The sequence below is a fragment of the Rutidosis leptorrhynchoides genome, chromosome 3 (assembly GCF_046630445.1).
Source record: "Rutidosis leptorrhynchoides isolate AG116_Rl617_1_P2 chromosome 3, CSIRO_AGI_Rlap_v1, whole genome shotgun sequence".
Taxonomy (NCBI): domain Eukaryota; kingdom Viridiplantae; phylum Streptophyta; class Magnoliopsida; order Asterales; family Asteraceae; genus Rutidosis; species Rutidosis leptorrhynchoides.
Window position 1 is genome coordinate 335,249,498 of NC_092335.1, and position 16,008 is coordinate 335,265,505.

The 16,008-nt window shown below is 34.5% G+C and overlaps 1 protein-coding gene across 1 annotated transcript; it reads right to left on the reverse strand.

Annotated features, from left to right (window-relative positions):
- Positions 1-15,169: 15,169 nt before the first annotated feature.
- Positions 15,170-15,718, reverse strand: LOC139901141 (uncharacterized). Its single transcript, XM_071883879.1, has one exon. It carries the CDS (start codon positions 15,716-15,718, stop codon positions 15,170-15,172), a length of 549 nt encoding a protein of 182 aa, XP_071739980.1.
- Positions 15,719-16,008: the final 290 nt, after the last annotated feature.

Here is a 16,008-nt window from a genome sequence, read left to right on the forward strand (position 1 = left end):
GGAAAAATAAGTTACAAGTCGTTTTTGTAAAGGTAGTCATTTCAGTCGAAAGAACGACGTCTAGATGACCATTTTAGAAAACATACTTCCACTTTGAGTTTAACCATAATTTTTGGATATAGTTTCATGTTCATAATAAAAATCATTTTCTCAGAATAACAACTTTTAAATCAAAGTTTATCATAGTTTTTAATTAACTAACCCAAAACAGCCCGCGGTGTTACTACGACGGCGTAAATCCGGTTTTACGGTGTTTTTCGTGTTTCCAGGTTTTAAATCATTAAGTTAGCATATCATATAGATATAGAACATGTGTTTAGTTGATTTTAAAAGTCAAGTTAGAAGGATTAACTTTTGTTTGCGAACAAGTTTAGAATTAACTAAACTATGTTCTAGTGATTACAAGTTTAAACCTTCGAATAAGATAGCTTTATATGTATGAATCGAATGATGTTATGAACATCATTACTACCTTAAGTTCCTTGGATGAACCTACTGGAAAAGAGAAAAATGGATCTAGCTTCAATGGATCCTTGGATGGCTCAAAGTTCTTGAAGCAAAATCATGTCACGAAAACAAGTTCAAGTAAGATCATCACTTGAAATAAGATTGTTATAGTTATAGAAATTGAACCAAAGTTTGAATATGATTATTACCTTGTATTAGAATGATAACCTACTGTAAGAAACAAAGATTTCTTGAGGTTGGATGATCACCTTACAAGATTGGAAGTGAGCTAGCAAACTTGAAAGTATTCTTGATTTTATGAAACTAGAACTTTTGGAATTTATGAAGAACACTTAGAACTTGAAGATAGAACTTGAGAGAGTTCAATTAGATGAAGAAAATTGAAGAATGAAAGTGTTTGTAGGTGTTTTTGGTCGTTGGTATATGGATTAGATATAAAGGATATGTAATTTTGTTTTCATGTAAATAAGTCATGAATGATTACTCATATTTTTGTAATCTTATGAGATATTTCATGCTAGTTGCCAAATGATGGTTCCCATATGTGTTAGGTGACTCACATGGGCTGCTAAGAGCTGATCATTGGAGTGTATATACCAATAGTACATACATCTAAAAGCTGTGTATTGTACGAGTACGAATACGGGTGCATACGAGTAGAATTGTTGATGAAACTGAACGAGAATGTAATTGTAAGCATTTTTGTTAAGTAGAAGTATTTTGATAAGTGTATTGAAGTCTTTCAAAAGTGTATAAATACATATTAAAACACTACATGTATATACATTTTAACTGAGTCGTTAAGTCATCGTTAGTCGTTACATGTAAGTGTTGTTTTGAAACCTTTAGGTTAACGATCTTGTTAAATGTTGTTAACCCAATGTTTATAATATCAAAAGAGATTTTAAATTATTATATTATCATGATATTATGATGTACGAATATCTCTTAATATGATATATATACATTAAATGTCGTTACAACGATAAACGTTACATATATGTCTCGTTTCAAAATCATTAAGTTAGTAGTCTTGTTTTTACATATGTAGTTCATTGTTAATATAATTAATGATATGTTTACTTATCATAATATCATGTTAACTATATATATAACCATATATATGTCATCATATAGTTTTTTTTTACAAGTTTTAACGTTCGTGAATCACCGGTCAACTTGGGTGGTCAATTGTCTATATGAAACCTATTTCAATTAATCAAGTCTTAACAAGTTTGATTTCTTAACATGTTGGAAACATTTAATCATGTAAACATCAATCTCAATTAATATATATAAACATGGAAAAGTTCGGGTCACTACAGTACCTACCCGTTAAATAAATTTCGTCCCGAAATTTTAAGCTGTTGAAGGTGTTGACGAATCTTCTGGAAATAGATGCGGGTATTTCTTCTTCATCTGATCTTCACGCTCCCAGGTGAACTCGGGTCCTCTACGAGCATTCCATTCAACCTTAACAATTGGTATCTTGTTTTGCTTAAGTCTTTTAACCTCACGATCCATTATTTCGACGGGTTCTTCGATGAATTGGAGTTTTTCGTTGATTTGGATTTCATCTAACGGAATAGTGAGATCTTCTTTAGCAAAACATTTCTTCAAATTCGAGACGTGGAAAGTGTTATGTACAGCCGCGAGTTGTTGAGGTAACTCAAGTCGGTAAGCTACTGGTCCGACACGATCAATAATCTTGAATGGTCCAATATACCTTGGATTTAATTTCCCTCGTTTACCAAATCGAACAACGCCTTTCCAAGGTGAAACTTTAAGCATGACCATCTCTCCAATTTCAAATTCTATATCTTTTCTTTTAATGTCAGCGTAGCTCTTTTGTCGACTTTGGGCGGTTTTCAACCGTTGTTGAATTTGGATGATCTTCTCGGTAGTTTCTTGTATAATCTCCGGACCCGTAATCTGTCCATCCCCCACCTCACTCCAACAAATCGGAGACCTGCACTTTCTACCATAAAGTGCTTCAAACGGCGCCATCTCAATGCTTGAATGGTAGCTGTTGTTGTAGGAAAATTCTGCTAACGGTAGATGTCGATCCCAACTGTTTCCGAAATCAATAACACATGCTCGTAGCATGTCTTCAAGCGTTTGTATCGTCCTTTCGCTCTGCCCATCAGTTTGTGGATGATAGGCAGTACTCATGTCTAGACGAGTTCCTAATGCTTGCTGTAATGTCTGCCAGAATCTTGAAATAAATCTGCCATCCCTATCAGAGATAATAGAGATTGGTATTCCATGTCTGGAGACGACTTCCTTCAAATACAGTCGTGCTAACTTCTCCATCTTGTCATCTTCTCTAATTGGTAGGAAGTGTGCTGATTTGGTGAGACGATCAACGATTACCCAAATAGTATCAAAACCACTTGCAGTCCTTGGCAATTTAGTGATGAAATCCATGGTAATGTTTTCCCATTTCCATTCCGGGATTTCGGGTTGTTGAAGTAGACCTGATGGTTTCTGATGCTCAGCTTTGACCTTAGAACACGTCAAACATTCTCGTACGTATTTAGCAACATCGGCTTTCATACCCGGCCACCAAAAATGTTTCTTGAGATCCTTGTACATCTTCCCCATTCCAGGATGTATTGAGTATCTGGTTTTATGAGCTTCTCTAAGTACCATTTCTCTCATATCTCCAAATTTTGGTACCCAAATCCTTTCAGCCCTATACCGGGTTCCGTCTTCCCGAATATTAAGATGCTTCTCCGATCCTTTGGGTATTTCATCCTTTAAATTTCCCTCTTTTAAAACTCCTTGTTGCGCCTCCTTTATTTGAGTAGTAATGTTATTATGAATCATTATATTCATAGATTTTACTCGAATGGGTTCTCTATCCTTCCTGCTCAAGGCATCGGCTACCACATTTGCCTTCCCCGGGTGGTAACGAATCTCAAAATCGTAATCATTCAATAATTCAATCCACCTACGCTGCCTCATATTCAGTTGTTTCTGATTAAATATGTGTTGAAGACTTTTGTGGTCTGTATATATAATACTTTTGACCCCATATAAGTAGTGCCTCCAAGTCTTTAATGCAAAAACAACCGCGCCTAATTCCAAATCATGCGTCGTATAATTTTGTTCGTGAATCTTCAATTGTCTAGACGCATAAGCAATCACCTTCGTTCGTTGCATTAATACACAACCGAGACCTTGCTTTGATGCGTCACAATAAATCACAAAATCATCATTCCCTTCAGGCAATGACAATATAGGTGCCGTAGTTAGCTTTTTCTTCAATAACTGAAACGCTTTCTCTTGTTCATCATTCCATTCAAATTTCTTCCCTTTATGCGTTAATGCAGTCAAGGGTTTTGCTATTCTGGAAAAGTCTTGGATGAACCTTCTGTAGTAACCAGCTAGTCCTAAAAACTGGCGTATGTGTTTCGGAGTTTTCGGGGTTTCCCACTTTTCAACAGTTTCTATCTTTGCCGGATCCACCTTAATACCTTCTTTGTTCACTATGTGACCGAGGAATTGAACTTCTTCCAACCAAAATGCACACTTTGAAAACTTAGCGTACAATTCTTCCTTCCTCAATACTTCTAACACCTTTCTCAAATGTTCACCGTGTTCTTGGTCATTCTTTGAGTAAATAAGTATGTCATCAATGAAAACAATGACAAACTTGTCAAGGTATGGTCCACACACTCGGTTCATAAGGTCCATGAACACAGCTGGTGCATTAGTTAAACCAAACGGCATGACCATAAACTCGTAATGACCGTAACGTGTTCTGAAAGCAGTCTTTGGAATATCATCTTCTTTCACCCGCATTTGATGATACCCGGAACGTAAGTCAATCTTTGAATAAACAGACGAGCCTTGTAGTTGATCAAATAAGTCGTCGATTCTCGGTAGTGGGTAGCGGTTCTTGATGGTAAGTTTGTTCAACTCTCGGTAGTCGATACACAACCTGAATGTACCATCTTTCTTCTTGACAAACAAAACAGGAGCTCCCCACGGTGATGTGCTTGGTCGAATGAAACCACGCTCTAAAAGTTCTTGTAATTGGCTTTGCAGTTCTTTCATCTCGCTGGGTGCGAGTCTGTAAGGAGCACGAGCTATTGGTGCAGCTCCTGGTACAAGATCTATTTGAAATTCAACGGATCGATGTGGGGGTAATCCCGGTAATTCTTTCGGAAATACATCGGGAAATTCTTTTGCAATGGGAACATCATCGATGCTCTTTTCTTCAGTTTGTACTTTCTCGACGTGTGCTAGAACAGAATAGCAACCTTTTCTTATTAGTTTTTGTGCCTTCAAATTACTAATAAGATGTAGCTTCGTGTTGCCCTTTTCTCCGTACACCATTAAGGGTTTTCCTTTTTCTCATATAATGCGAATTGCATTTTTGTAACAAACGATCTCCGCTTTCACTTCTTTCAACCAGTCCATACCGATTATCACATCAAAACTCCCTAATTCTACTGGTATCAAATCAATCTTAAATGTTTCGCTAACCAGTTTAATTTCTCGATTTCGACATATATTATCTGCTGAAATTAATTTACCATTTGCTAATTCGAGTAAAAATTTACTATCCAAAGGCGTCAATGGACAACTTAATTTAGCACAAAAATCTCTACTCATATAGCTTCTATCCGCACCCGAATCAAATAAAACGTAAGCAGATTTATTGTCAATAAGAAACGTACCCGTAACAAGCTCCGGGTCTTCCTGTGCCTCTACCGCATTAATATTGAAAACTCTTCCACGGCCTTGTCCATTCGTGTTCTCCTGGTTCGGGCAATTTCTAATAATGTGGCCTGGTTTTCCACATTTATAACAAACTACATTGGCATAACTTGCTCCGACACTACTTGCTCCACCATTACTCGTTCCGACACCATTTGTTCCTTTCGTTCTATTAACCCCTGGTCCGTAGACCTCACACTTCGCCGCGCTATGACCATTTCTTTTACACTTGTTGCAAAATTTGGTGCAGAACCCCGAGTGATTCTTTTCACACCTTTGGCATAGCTGCTTCTGATTGTTGTTGTTGTTGCGGTTATTATTATTGTTGGGATGATTGTTGTAGTTGCTGTTGTTGTTGTTGTTGTTGGGCCGTTTGTTGTAGTTGCGATTGATGTTGCGATTGTTGGGATAATTGTTGCGATTATTGTTGTAATTGCTGTTGTTGTTGTATTGGTGATTCTTATCACCGTTTTCCTCCCACTTTCTTTTGACTTGCTTCACATTGGCCTCTTCAGCAGTCTGTTCTTTAATTCTTTCTTCAATCTGGTTCACTAGTTTGTGAGCCATTCTACATGCCTGTTGTATAGAGGCGGGCTCGTGTGAACTTATATCTTCTTGGATTCTTTCCGGTAATCCTTTCACAAACGCGTCGATCTTCTCTTCCTCATCTTCGAATGCTCCCGGACACAATAGGCACAATTCTGTGAATCGTCTTTCGTACGTGGTAATATCAAATCCTTGGGTTCGTAACCCTCTAAGTTCTGTCTTGAGCTTATTGACCTCGGTTCTGGGACGGTACTTCTCGTTCATCAAGTGCTTGAATGCTGACCACGGTAGTGCGTACGCATCATCTTGTCCCACTTGCTCTAGATAGGTATTCCACCATGTTAACGCAGAACCTGTGAAGGTATGCGTAGCGTACTTCACTTTGTCCTCTTCAGTACACTTACTTATGGCAAACACCGATTCAACCTTCTCGGTCCACCGTTTCAATCCGATCGGTCCTTCGGTTCCATCAAATTCCAAAGGTTTGCAGACAGTGAATTCTTTGTAGGTGCATCCTACACGATTTCCTGTACTGCTAGATCCAAGGTTATTGTTGGTATGTAGCGCAGCCTGTACTGCGGCTATGTTTGAAGCTAGAAAAGTACGGAATTCCTCTTCATTCATATTCACGGTGTGTCGAGTAGTCGGTGCCATTTCCTTCAAAATAGTTAAATGGAAAAAGTTAATCATACAGAATATTAAGAGTAGTTAATAGTATTTTGTAGCATAATATGAACTCATTTATAAAAGCTTTTTCTTCATATTAGCGTTTTATAAGTGTAAATTCGGGTAGTACCTACCCGTTAAGTTCATACTTAGTAGCTAATATACAATTCAACTACTACAATTCTATATGAAAAACTGATTATAATAATATTTCGCGTTCAAACTTTTATACAATATTTTACAAACTTACAATACCGCTTATTTTACATAAAGCATGAAATATAGCACACAATAACTTTGATACAAGATAGTTGTGAAGACAATTCTAGCTAGTACACAAGTCGTTCAGCAAAGGCAATAAAGACACGTAATTCATACATCCAGAAACAAGTCATGCATTCTGGTTTTACTAGGACTACTTCCCATCCTTGGTCTTGTGCAACATAACCGTTATGGCCGTTGATAAGACAGCGTGTTGTAACGTCATCAAAGGGACGAGGGTTACGTAATGTCCAACAGTCTCGTAATAATCTAAAAACCTCATTTCTTACCCCAATTACCGACTCCGTCACTTGTGGAAACGTTTTGTTTAATAGTTGTAGCCCGATGTTCTTGTTCTCACTTTGGTGAGAAGCGAACATTACTAATCCGTAAGCATAACATGCTTCTTTATGTTGCATGTTAGCCGCTTTTTCTAAATCACGAAGTCCAATATTCGAATATATTGAGTCAAAATAATTTCTTAACCCGTTGCGTAAAATAGCATTTGGGTTCCCCGCAATATAGGCGTCAAAGTAAACACATCGTAACTTATGGGTTTCCCAATGTGATATCCCCCATCTTTCAAACGAAAGTCTCTTATAAACCAAGACATTCTTGGAACGTTCTTCGAATGTCTTACAAACTGATCTCGCCTTAAATAGTTGTGCCGAAGAATTCTGGCCGACTCTAGACAAGATTTCATCAATCATGTCTCCGGGTAGGTCTCTTAAAATATTGGGTTGTCTATCCATTTTGTGTTTTTAAACTGTAAAATAGACAAGAGTTAGATTCATAAAAAAATACTTATTAATACAAGCAATTTTTACATATATCATAAAGCATAAGAACACTATATTACATATATTACACCACACGAATACAACTATCTTATTCCGACTCGCTCGTTTCTTCTTCTTCGGTTTTGGTTCGTTTTGCCAAGTTTCTAGGGATATATGATGTTCCCCTAATACGAGCCGTCGTTGTCCACATTGGTTTAGAAAAACCTGGTGGTTTAGAGGTTCCCGGGTCATTGTTACAACTTAAGGACTTCGGGGGTTGACGATACATATAAAGTTCATCGGGGTTGGAATTAGATTTCTCTATTTTTATGCCCTTTCCCTTATTATTTTCTTTTGCCTTTTTAAATTCAGTTGGGGTAATTTCTATAACATCATCGGAATTCTCGTCAGAATCCGATTCATCGGAGAATTGGTAATCCTCCCAATATTTTGCTTCCTTGGTGGAAACACCATTGACCATAATTAACTTTGGTCGGTTGGTTGAGGATTTTCTTTTACTTAACCGTTTTATTATTTCCCCCACCGGTTCTATTTCTTCATCCGGTTCCGATTCTTCTTCAGGTTCCGATTCTTCTTCCGGTTCCGACTCTTCTTCCGGTTCCTCTTCGGGAACTTGTGAATCAGTCCACAAATCATTCCAATTTACATTTGACTCTTCATTATTATTAGGTGAGTCAATGGGACTTGTTTTAGAGGTAGACATCTATCACATAATATCAAACACGTTAAGAGATTAATATATCACATAATATTCATATGTTAAAAATATATAGTTTCCAACAAAAATGTTAAGCAATCATTTTTAAAGAAAACACGGTCGAAGTCCAGACTCACTAATGCATCCTAACAAACTCGATAAGACACACTAATGCAAATTTTCTGGTTCTCTAAGACCAACGCTCGGATACCAACTGAAATGTCCCGTTCTTATTGATTAAAAACGTTCCATATTAATTGATTTCGTTGCGAGGTTTTGACCTCTATATGAGACGTTTTTCAAAGACTGCATTCATTTTTAAACAAACCATAACCTTTATTTCATCAATAAAGGTTTAAAAAGCTTTACGTAGATTATCAAATAATGATAATCTAAAATATCCTGTTTACACACGACCATTACATAATGGTTTACAATACAAATATGTTACAACAAAATAAGTTTCTTGAATGCAGTTTTTACACAATATCATACAAGCATGGACTCCAAATCTTGTCCTTATTTAAGTATGCGACAGCGGAAGCTCTTAATAATCACCTGAGAATAAACATGCTTAAAACGTCAACAAAAATGTTGGTGAGTTATAGGTTTAACCTATATATATCAAATCGTAACAATAGACCACAAGATTTCATATTTCAATACACATCCCATACATAGAGATAAAAATCATTCATATGGTGAACACCTGGTAACCGACAATAACAAGATGCATATATAAGAATATCCCCATCATTCCGGGACACCCTTCGGATATGATATAAATTTCGAAGTACTAAAGCATCCGGTACTTTGGATGGGGTTTGTTAGGCCCAATAGATCTATCTTTAGGATTCGCGTCAATTAGGGTGTCTGTTCCCTAATTCTTAGATTACCAGACTTAATAAAAAGGGGCATATTCGATTTCGATAATTCAACCATAGAATGTAGTTTCACGTACTTGTGTCTATTTTGTAAATCATTTATAAAACCTGCATGTATTCTCATCCCAAAAATATTAGATTTTAAAAGTGGGACTATAACTCACTTTCACAGATTTTTACTTCGTCGGGAAGTAAGACTTGGCCACTGTTGATTCACGAACCTATAACAATATATACATATATATTAAAGTATGTTCAAAATATATTTACAACACTTTTAATATATTTTGATGTTTTAAGTTTATTAAGTCAGCTGTCCTCGTTAGTAACCTATAACTAGTTGTCCACAGTTAGATGTACAGAAATAAATCGATAAATATTATCTTGAATCAATCCACGACCCAGTGTATACGTATCTCAGTATTGATCACAACTCAAACTATATATATTTTGGAATCAACCTCAACCCTGTATAGCTAACTCCAACATTCACATATAGAGTGTCTATGGTTGTTCCGAAATATATATAGATGTATCGACATGATAGGTCGAAACATTGTATACGTGTCTATGGTATCTCAAGATTACATAATATACAATACAAGTTGATTAAGTTATGGTTGGAATAGATTTGTTACCAATTTTCACGTAGCTAAAATGAGAAAAATTATCCAATCTTGTTTTACCCATAACTTCTTCATTTTAAATCCGTTTTGAGTGAATCAAATTGCTATGGTTTCATATTGAACTCTATTTTATGAATCTAAACAGAAAAAGTATAGGTTTATAGTCGGAAAAATAAGTTACAAGTCGTTTTTGTAAAGGTAGTCATTTCAGTCGAAAGAACGACGTCTAGATGACCATTTTAGAAAACATACTTCCACTTTGAGTTTAACCATAATTTTTGGATATAGTTTCATGTTCATAATAAAAATCATTTTCTCAGAATAACAACTTTTAAATCAAAGTTTATCATAGTTTTTAATTAACTAACCCAAAACAGCCCGCGGTGTTACTACGACGGCGTAAATCCGGTTTTACGGTGTTTTTCGTGTTTCCAGGTTTTAAATCATTAAGTTAGCATATCATATAGATATAGAACATGTGTTTAGTTGATTTTAAAAGTCAAGTTAGAAGGATTAACTTTTGTTTGCGAACAAGTTTAGAATTAACTAAACTATGTTCTAGTGATTACAAGTTTAAACCTTCGAATAAGATAGCTTTATATGTATGAATCGAATGATGTTATGAACATCATTACTACCTTAAGTTCCTTGGATGAACCTACTGGAAAAGAGAAAAATGGATCAAGCTTCAATGGATCCTTGGATGGCTCAAAGTTCTTGAAGCAAAATCATGACACGAAAACAAGTTCAAGTAAGATCATCACTTGAAATAAGATTGTTATAGTTATAGAAATTGAACCAAAGTTTGAATATGATTATTACCTTGTATTAGAATGATAACCTACTGTAAGAAACAAAGATTTCTTGAGGTTGGATGATCACCTTACAAGATTGGAAGTGAGCTAGCAAACTTGAAAGTATTCTTGATTTTATGAAACTAGAACTTTTGGAATTTATGAAGAACACTTAGAACTTGAAGATAGAACTTGAGAGAGTTCAATTAGATGAAGAAAATTGAAGAATGAAAGTGTTTGTAGGTGTTTTTGGTCGTTGGTATATGGATTAGATATAAAGGATATGTAATTTTGTTTTCATGTAAATAAGTCATGAATGATTACTCATATTTTTGTAATCTTATGAGATATTTCATGCTAGTTGCCAAATGATGGTTCCCACATGTGTTAGGTGACTCACATGGGCTGCTAAGAGCTGATCATTGGAGTGTATATACCAATAGTACATACATCTAAAAGCTGTGTATTGTACGAGTACGAATACGGGTGCATACGAGTAGAATTGTTGATGAAACTGAACGAGAATGTAATTGTAAGCATTTTTGTTAAGTAGAAGTATTTTGATAAGTGTATTGAAGTCTTTCAAAAGTGTATAAATACATATTAAAACACTACATGTATATACATTTTAACTGAGTCGTTAAGTCATCGTTAGTCGTTACATGTAAGTGTTGTTTTGAAACCTTTAGGTTAACGATCTTGTTAAATGTTGTTAACCCAATGTTTATAATATCAAAAGAGATTTTAAATTATTATATTATCATGATATTATGATGTACGAATATCTCTTAATATGATATATATACATTAAATGTCGTTACAACGATAAACGTTACATATATGTCTCGTTTCAAAATCATTAAGTTAGTAGTCTTGTTTTTACATATGTAGTTCATTGTTAATATAATTAATGATATGTTTACTTATCATAATATCATGTTAACTATATATATAACCATATATATGTCATCATATAGTTTTTTTTTACAAGTTTTAACGTTCGTGAATCACCGGTCAACTTGGGTGGTCAATTGTCTATATGAAACCTATTTCAATTAATCAAGTCTTAACAAGTTTGATTGCTTAACATGTTGGAAACATTTAATCATGTAAACATCAATCTCAATTAATATATATAAACATGGAAAAGTTCGGGTCACTACATTAATAATCCAACCATAGAATGTAGTTTTGCGTACTTGTGTCTATTTTGTAAAACATTTATAAAGCTGCATGTACTCTCATCCCAAAATATTAGATTTTAAAAGTGGGACTATAACTCACTTTCACAGATTTTTACTTCGTCGGGAAGTAAGACTTGGCCACTGGTCGATTCACGAACCTATAACAAATATGTACATATATATCAAAGTATGTTCAAAATATATTTACAACATTTTTTTAATACATTTTAATGTTTTAAATATTTTCAGTCAGCTGTCCTCGTTAGTAACCTACACCTAGTTGTCCATAGTTAGATGTACAGAAATAAATCAATATATATTATCTTGACCCAATCCACGACCCATTGTATACACGTCTCAGGCTAGATCACAACTCAAAGTATATATATTTTTGGAATCAACCTCAACCCTGTATAGCTAACTCCAACATTACTGCATATAGAGTGTCTATGGTTGTTCCAAATAATATATATAGATGGGTCGATATGATATGTCAAAACATTTGCATATGTGTCTATGGTATCCCAAGATTACATAATATATTAGAATACATGTATAATACAATATAAGTTAGCTAGGATATGATTTGTATATATTTGTTACCAATTTTCAAGTAGCTACAACAAGTAAAAATATCCAATCTTGTTTTACCCATAACTTCTTCGTTTTAAATCCGTTTTGAGTGAATCCAATTGCTATGGTTTCATATTGAACTTAAGTTTATGAATCTGTACAGAAAAATTATAAGTTTATAGTCAGAAATACAGGTTACAAGTCATTTTTGTAAAGGTAGTCATTTCAGTCGAAAGAACGACATCTAGATGACCATTTTGGAAAACATGCTTCCACTTTGAGTTTAATCATGATTTTTAGATATAGTTTCATATTCATAAGAAAAATAATTTTCCCATAAGAAAAACTTTTAAATCAAAGTTTATCATAGTTTTTAATTAACTAACCCAAAACAGCCAGCGGTGTTACTACGACGGCGTATATCCAGTTTTACGGTATTTTTCGTGTTTTCAGGTTTTAAATCATTAAGTTAGCATATCATATAGATATAGAACATGTGTTTAGTTGATTTTAAAGTCAAGTTAGAAAGATTAAATTTTGTTTGCGAACAAGTTTAGAATTAACTAAACTATGTTCTAGTGATTACAAGTTTAAACCTTCGAATAAGGTAGTTTTATATATATGAATCGAATGATGTTATGAACATAATTACTACCTTAGATTTTGTGGATAAACCCACTGGAAGTGAGAAAAATATATCTAGCTTCAAAGGATCCTTGGATGGCTTGAAAGTTCTTGAAGCAGAATCATGATACGAAAACAAGTTCAAGTAAGATTTCCACTCGAAATAAGATTGTTATAGTTATAGAAATTGAATCAAAGTTTGAATATGAGTATTACCTTGTATTAGAAATATATCTTACTGTAAATAATAAAGATTTCTTGAGGTTGGATGATCACTTTACAAGATTGGAAGTAAGCTAGCAAACTTGAAAGTATTCTTGATTTTATGAAACTAGAACTTATAGAATTTATGAAGAACACTTAGAACTTGAAGATAGAACTTGAGAGAGATCAATTTGATGAAGAAAATTGATGAATGAAAGTGTTTTTAGGTATTTTTGGTCGTTGGTATATGGATTAGATATAAAGGATGTGTAATTTTGTTTACATGTAAATAAGTCATGAATGATTACTAATATTTTTGTAATTTTATGAGATATTTCATGCTAGTTGCCAAATGATGGTTCTCACATGTGTTAGATGACTTACATGGGCTGATAAGAGCTGATCATTGGAGTGTATATACTAATAGTACATACATCTAAAAGCTGTGTATTGTACGAGTACGAATACAGGTGCATACGAGTAGAATTGTTGATGAAACTGAACGAGGATGTAATTGTAAGCATTTTTGTTAAGTAGAAGTATTTTGATAAGTGTCTTGAAGTCTTTCAAAAGTGTATAAATACATATTAAAACACTACATGTATATACATTTTAACTGAGTCGTTAAGTCATCGTTAGTCGTTACATGTAAATGTTGTTTTGAAGCCTTTAGGTTAACGATCCTATTTAGTGTTGTTAACCTATTGTTTATTATATAAAATGAGATGTTAAATTATTACATTATCATGATATTATGATATATTAATATATCTTAATATGATATATATACAATTAAATGTCGTTACAACGATAATCGTTACATATATGTCTCGTTTCGAAATCATTAAGTTAGTAGTCTTGTTTTTACACATGTAGTTCATTGTTAATATACATAATGATATGTTTACTTATCATAATACCATGTTAACTATATATATGACATCATATAGTTTTTACAAGTTTTATCGTTCGTGAATCACCGGTCAACTTGGGTGGTCAATTGTCTATATAAAACCTATTTCAATTAATCAAGTCTTAACAAGTTTGATTGCTTAACATGTTGGAAACACTTAATCATATAATTGTCAATTTCATTTAATATATATAAACATGGAAAAGATCGGGTCACTACACCTTATCCCCATATCTCTTCATCATAATAGCCGAAGTTATGAACTTGCTAACCAAAAAAGCTCGATATATTGGCTTGATAAAAGGATTAGAAGTCGGGGATAATAAAGTGGTAATATCACACTTACAATATGCGGATGATACCATTTTTATGGGAGGATGGAGTAAACGAAATGCAAAAAATATCATGAAAGTTCTCAAATACTTTGAAAAGATGTCCAGAGTTAAAGTGAAATTTGTGATAAGTTGCTTACATGGGATCGGGGTTCCAAGTGAACCAATCAACGAACTAGCAACTTAGATATGATGTGTAGTTGGTTCCTTGCCATTCAAATATATTGACCTTCCTACAGGCTGCAAAATGAACAAATTGAAAGATTTCTACCAAGTTCGTAAGTTAGAACGCGTTAGTATTTAGCATACTGACAACCCGTAACTATTATAATATTTTTTTTTTTTTGAAAAGCAAGCATGTATTATTGATAAAAAAAAATAGAAACAATGGTGAGCCTTAACAACCAAAAGGACACACCAAACACAAAAATGTAATTACATACTCGATATAATTAGGTTACGAAGATAGCAAACCCGCACGACATTATGGATTAAACTAGTCTAAGATACATACTAGGATCATTTAGCCAAGTAAGCCAATCAAGACGACGCCCTTTTGATCTTTTTGAAATCCATTCAAAAGATTTGATTTGAATTTCATTCAATCAGACCGAAGAGACCCATTTTTTCCCTCGAAAAATCATGTTGTTCCTATTCTTCCAAATTAAGTATGAGCAGACCCATTCGACGGCTTGCCATAACTTTTTACCAAAATTTGAAGTAGAACTCGGACAGTTACCGCGACAGATTTTGTTTAAGCTTAAATTCGACATATTACCAAATCCCCACCACGCAAAGACCTTATCCCAAACCTCCATAGCTTCTTTGCAAAAGACTAAAGAGTGGGATGCGGTCTCCAAATCATCATCTCACATCGGACATCTTACGGAGTGAAGATCTATCCCTCGATTATCAAGCTCCACCCTAACCGGAATACGACCTTGAACCGTACGCCACACGAAGACTTCTAGTTTCTTTGGGATAAAATTATTTCTCATTGTCTCACAATTAAGATTATTGTTTTCAAATGCCTTTTCCTCAATAAGACTAGTGAGTTTTTTAACTGTTAGTTGCCCATCATTTGCAAAAGACCATTTCCATGAATCCTTGTATGTACCATCAAAGTTAAAATTGGAAATAAGTGACAATAGTGCATCGAATTCACCTTTTGTTCTACCATAAGGAGCCCGTAACCATTCCCAATTAAACATCAACGTTTCTGACTTCATGTTGACTCGATCGCATAACAGCACATCCTTCTTTGCTTCTAACTGATATAACCTTGGGAACAACAGCTTTAGTTTTTCTCCCCCAACCCAAGTTTCGTCCCAAAAAAGTGTTGAAGAACCATCTCCAATTGATTTGATGAAGGACCCTTTAAAGTTTATGTTCATATCTTCAATCTCGTGACCTGCCATAACAATATTACGCCAAGTGCTTGGTTTTGAAGAGCGAAGTGATTCGCTATCCAACCCCAAAGCAACACATGAACCGTAGATGCTTCGAATAATTTTGACCCAAAGTGACTCGGTTTCGGTTTTAAACCTCCACCACCATTTTCCCAATAAAGTAAGGTTTTTATGTTTTAAAAGCCCAATATTTAACCCGCCCAAATTATAAGGTGAAACGACACGATCCCATTTGACCCAAGAAATTTTGGAACCCGAACCCGACCCGCCCCAAAAAACGCTCGCCTCACACTCTCAAG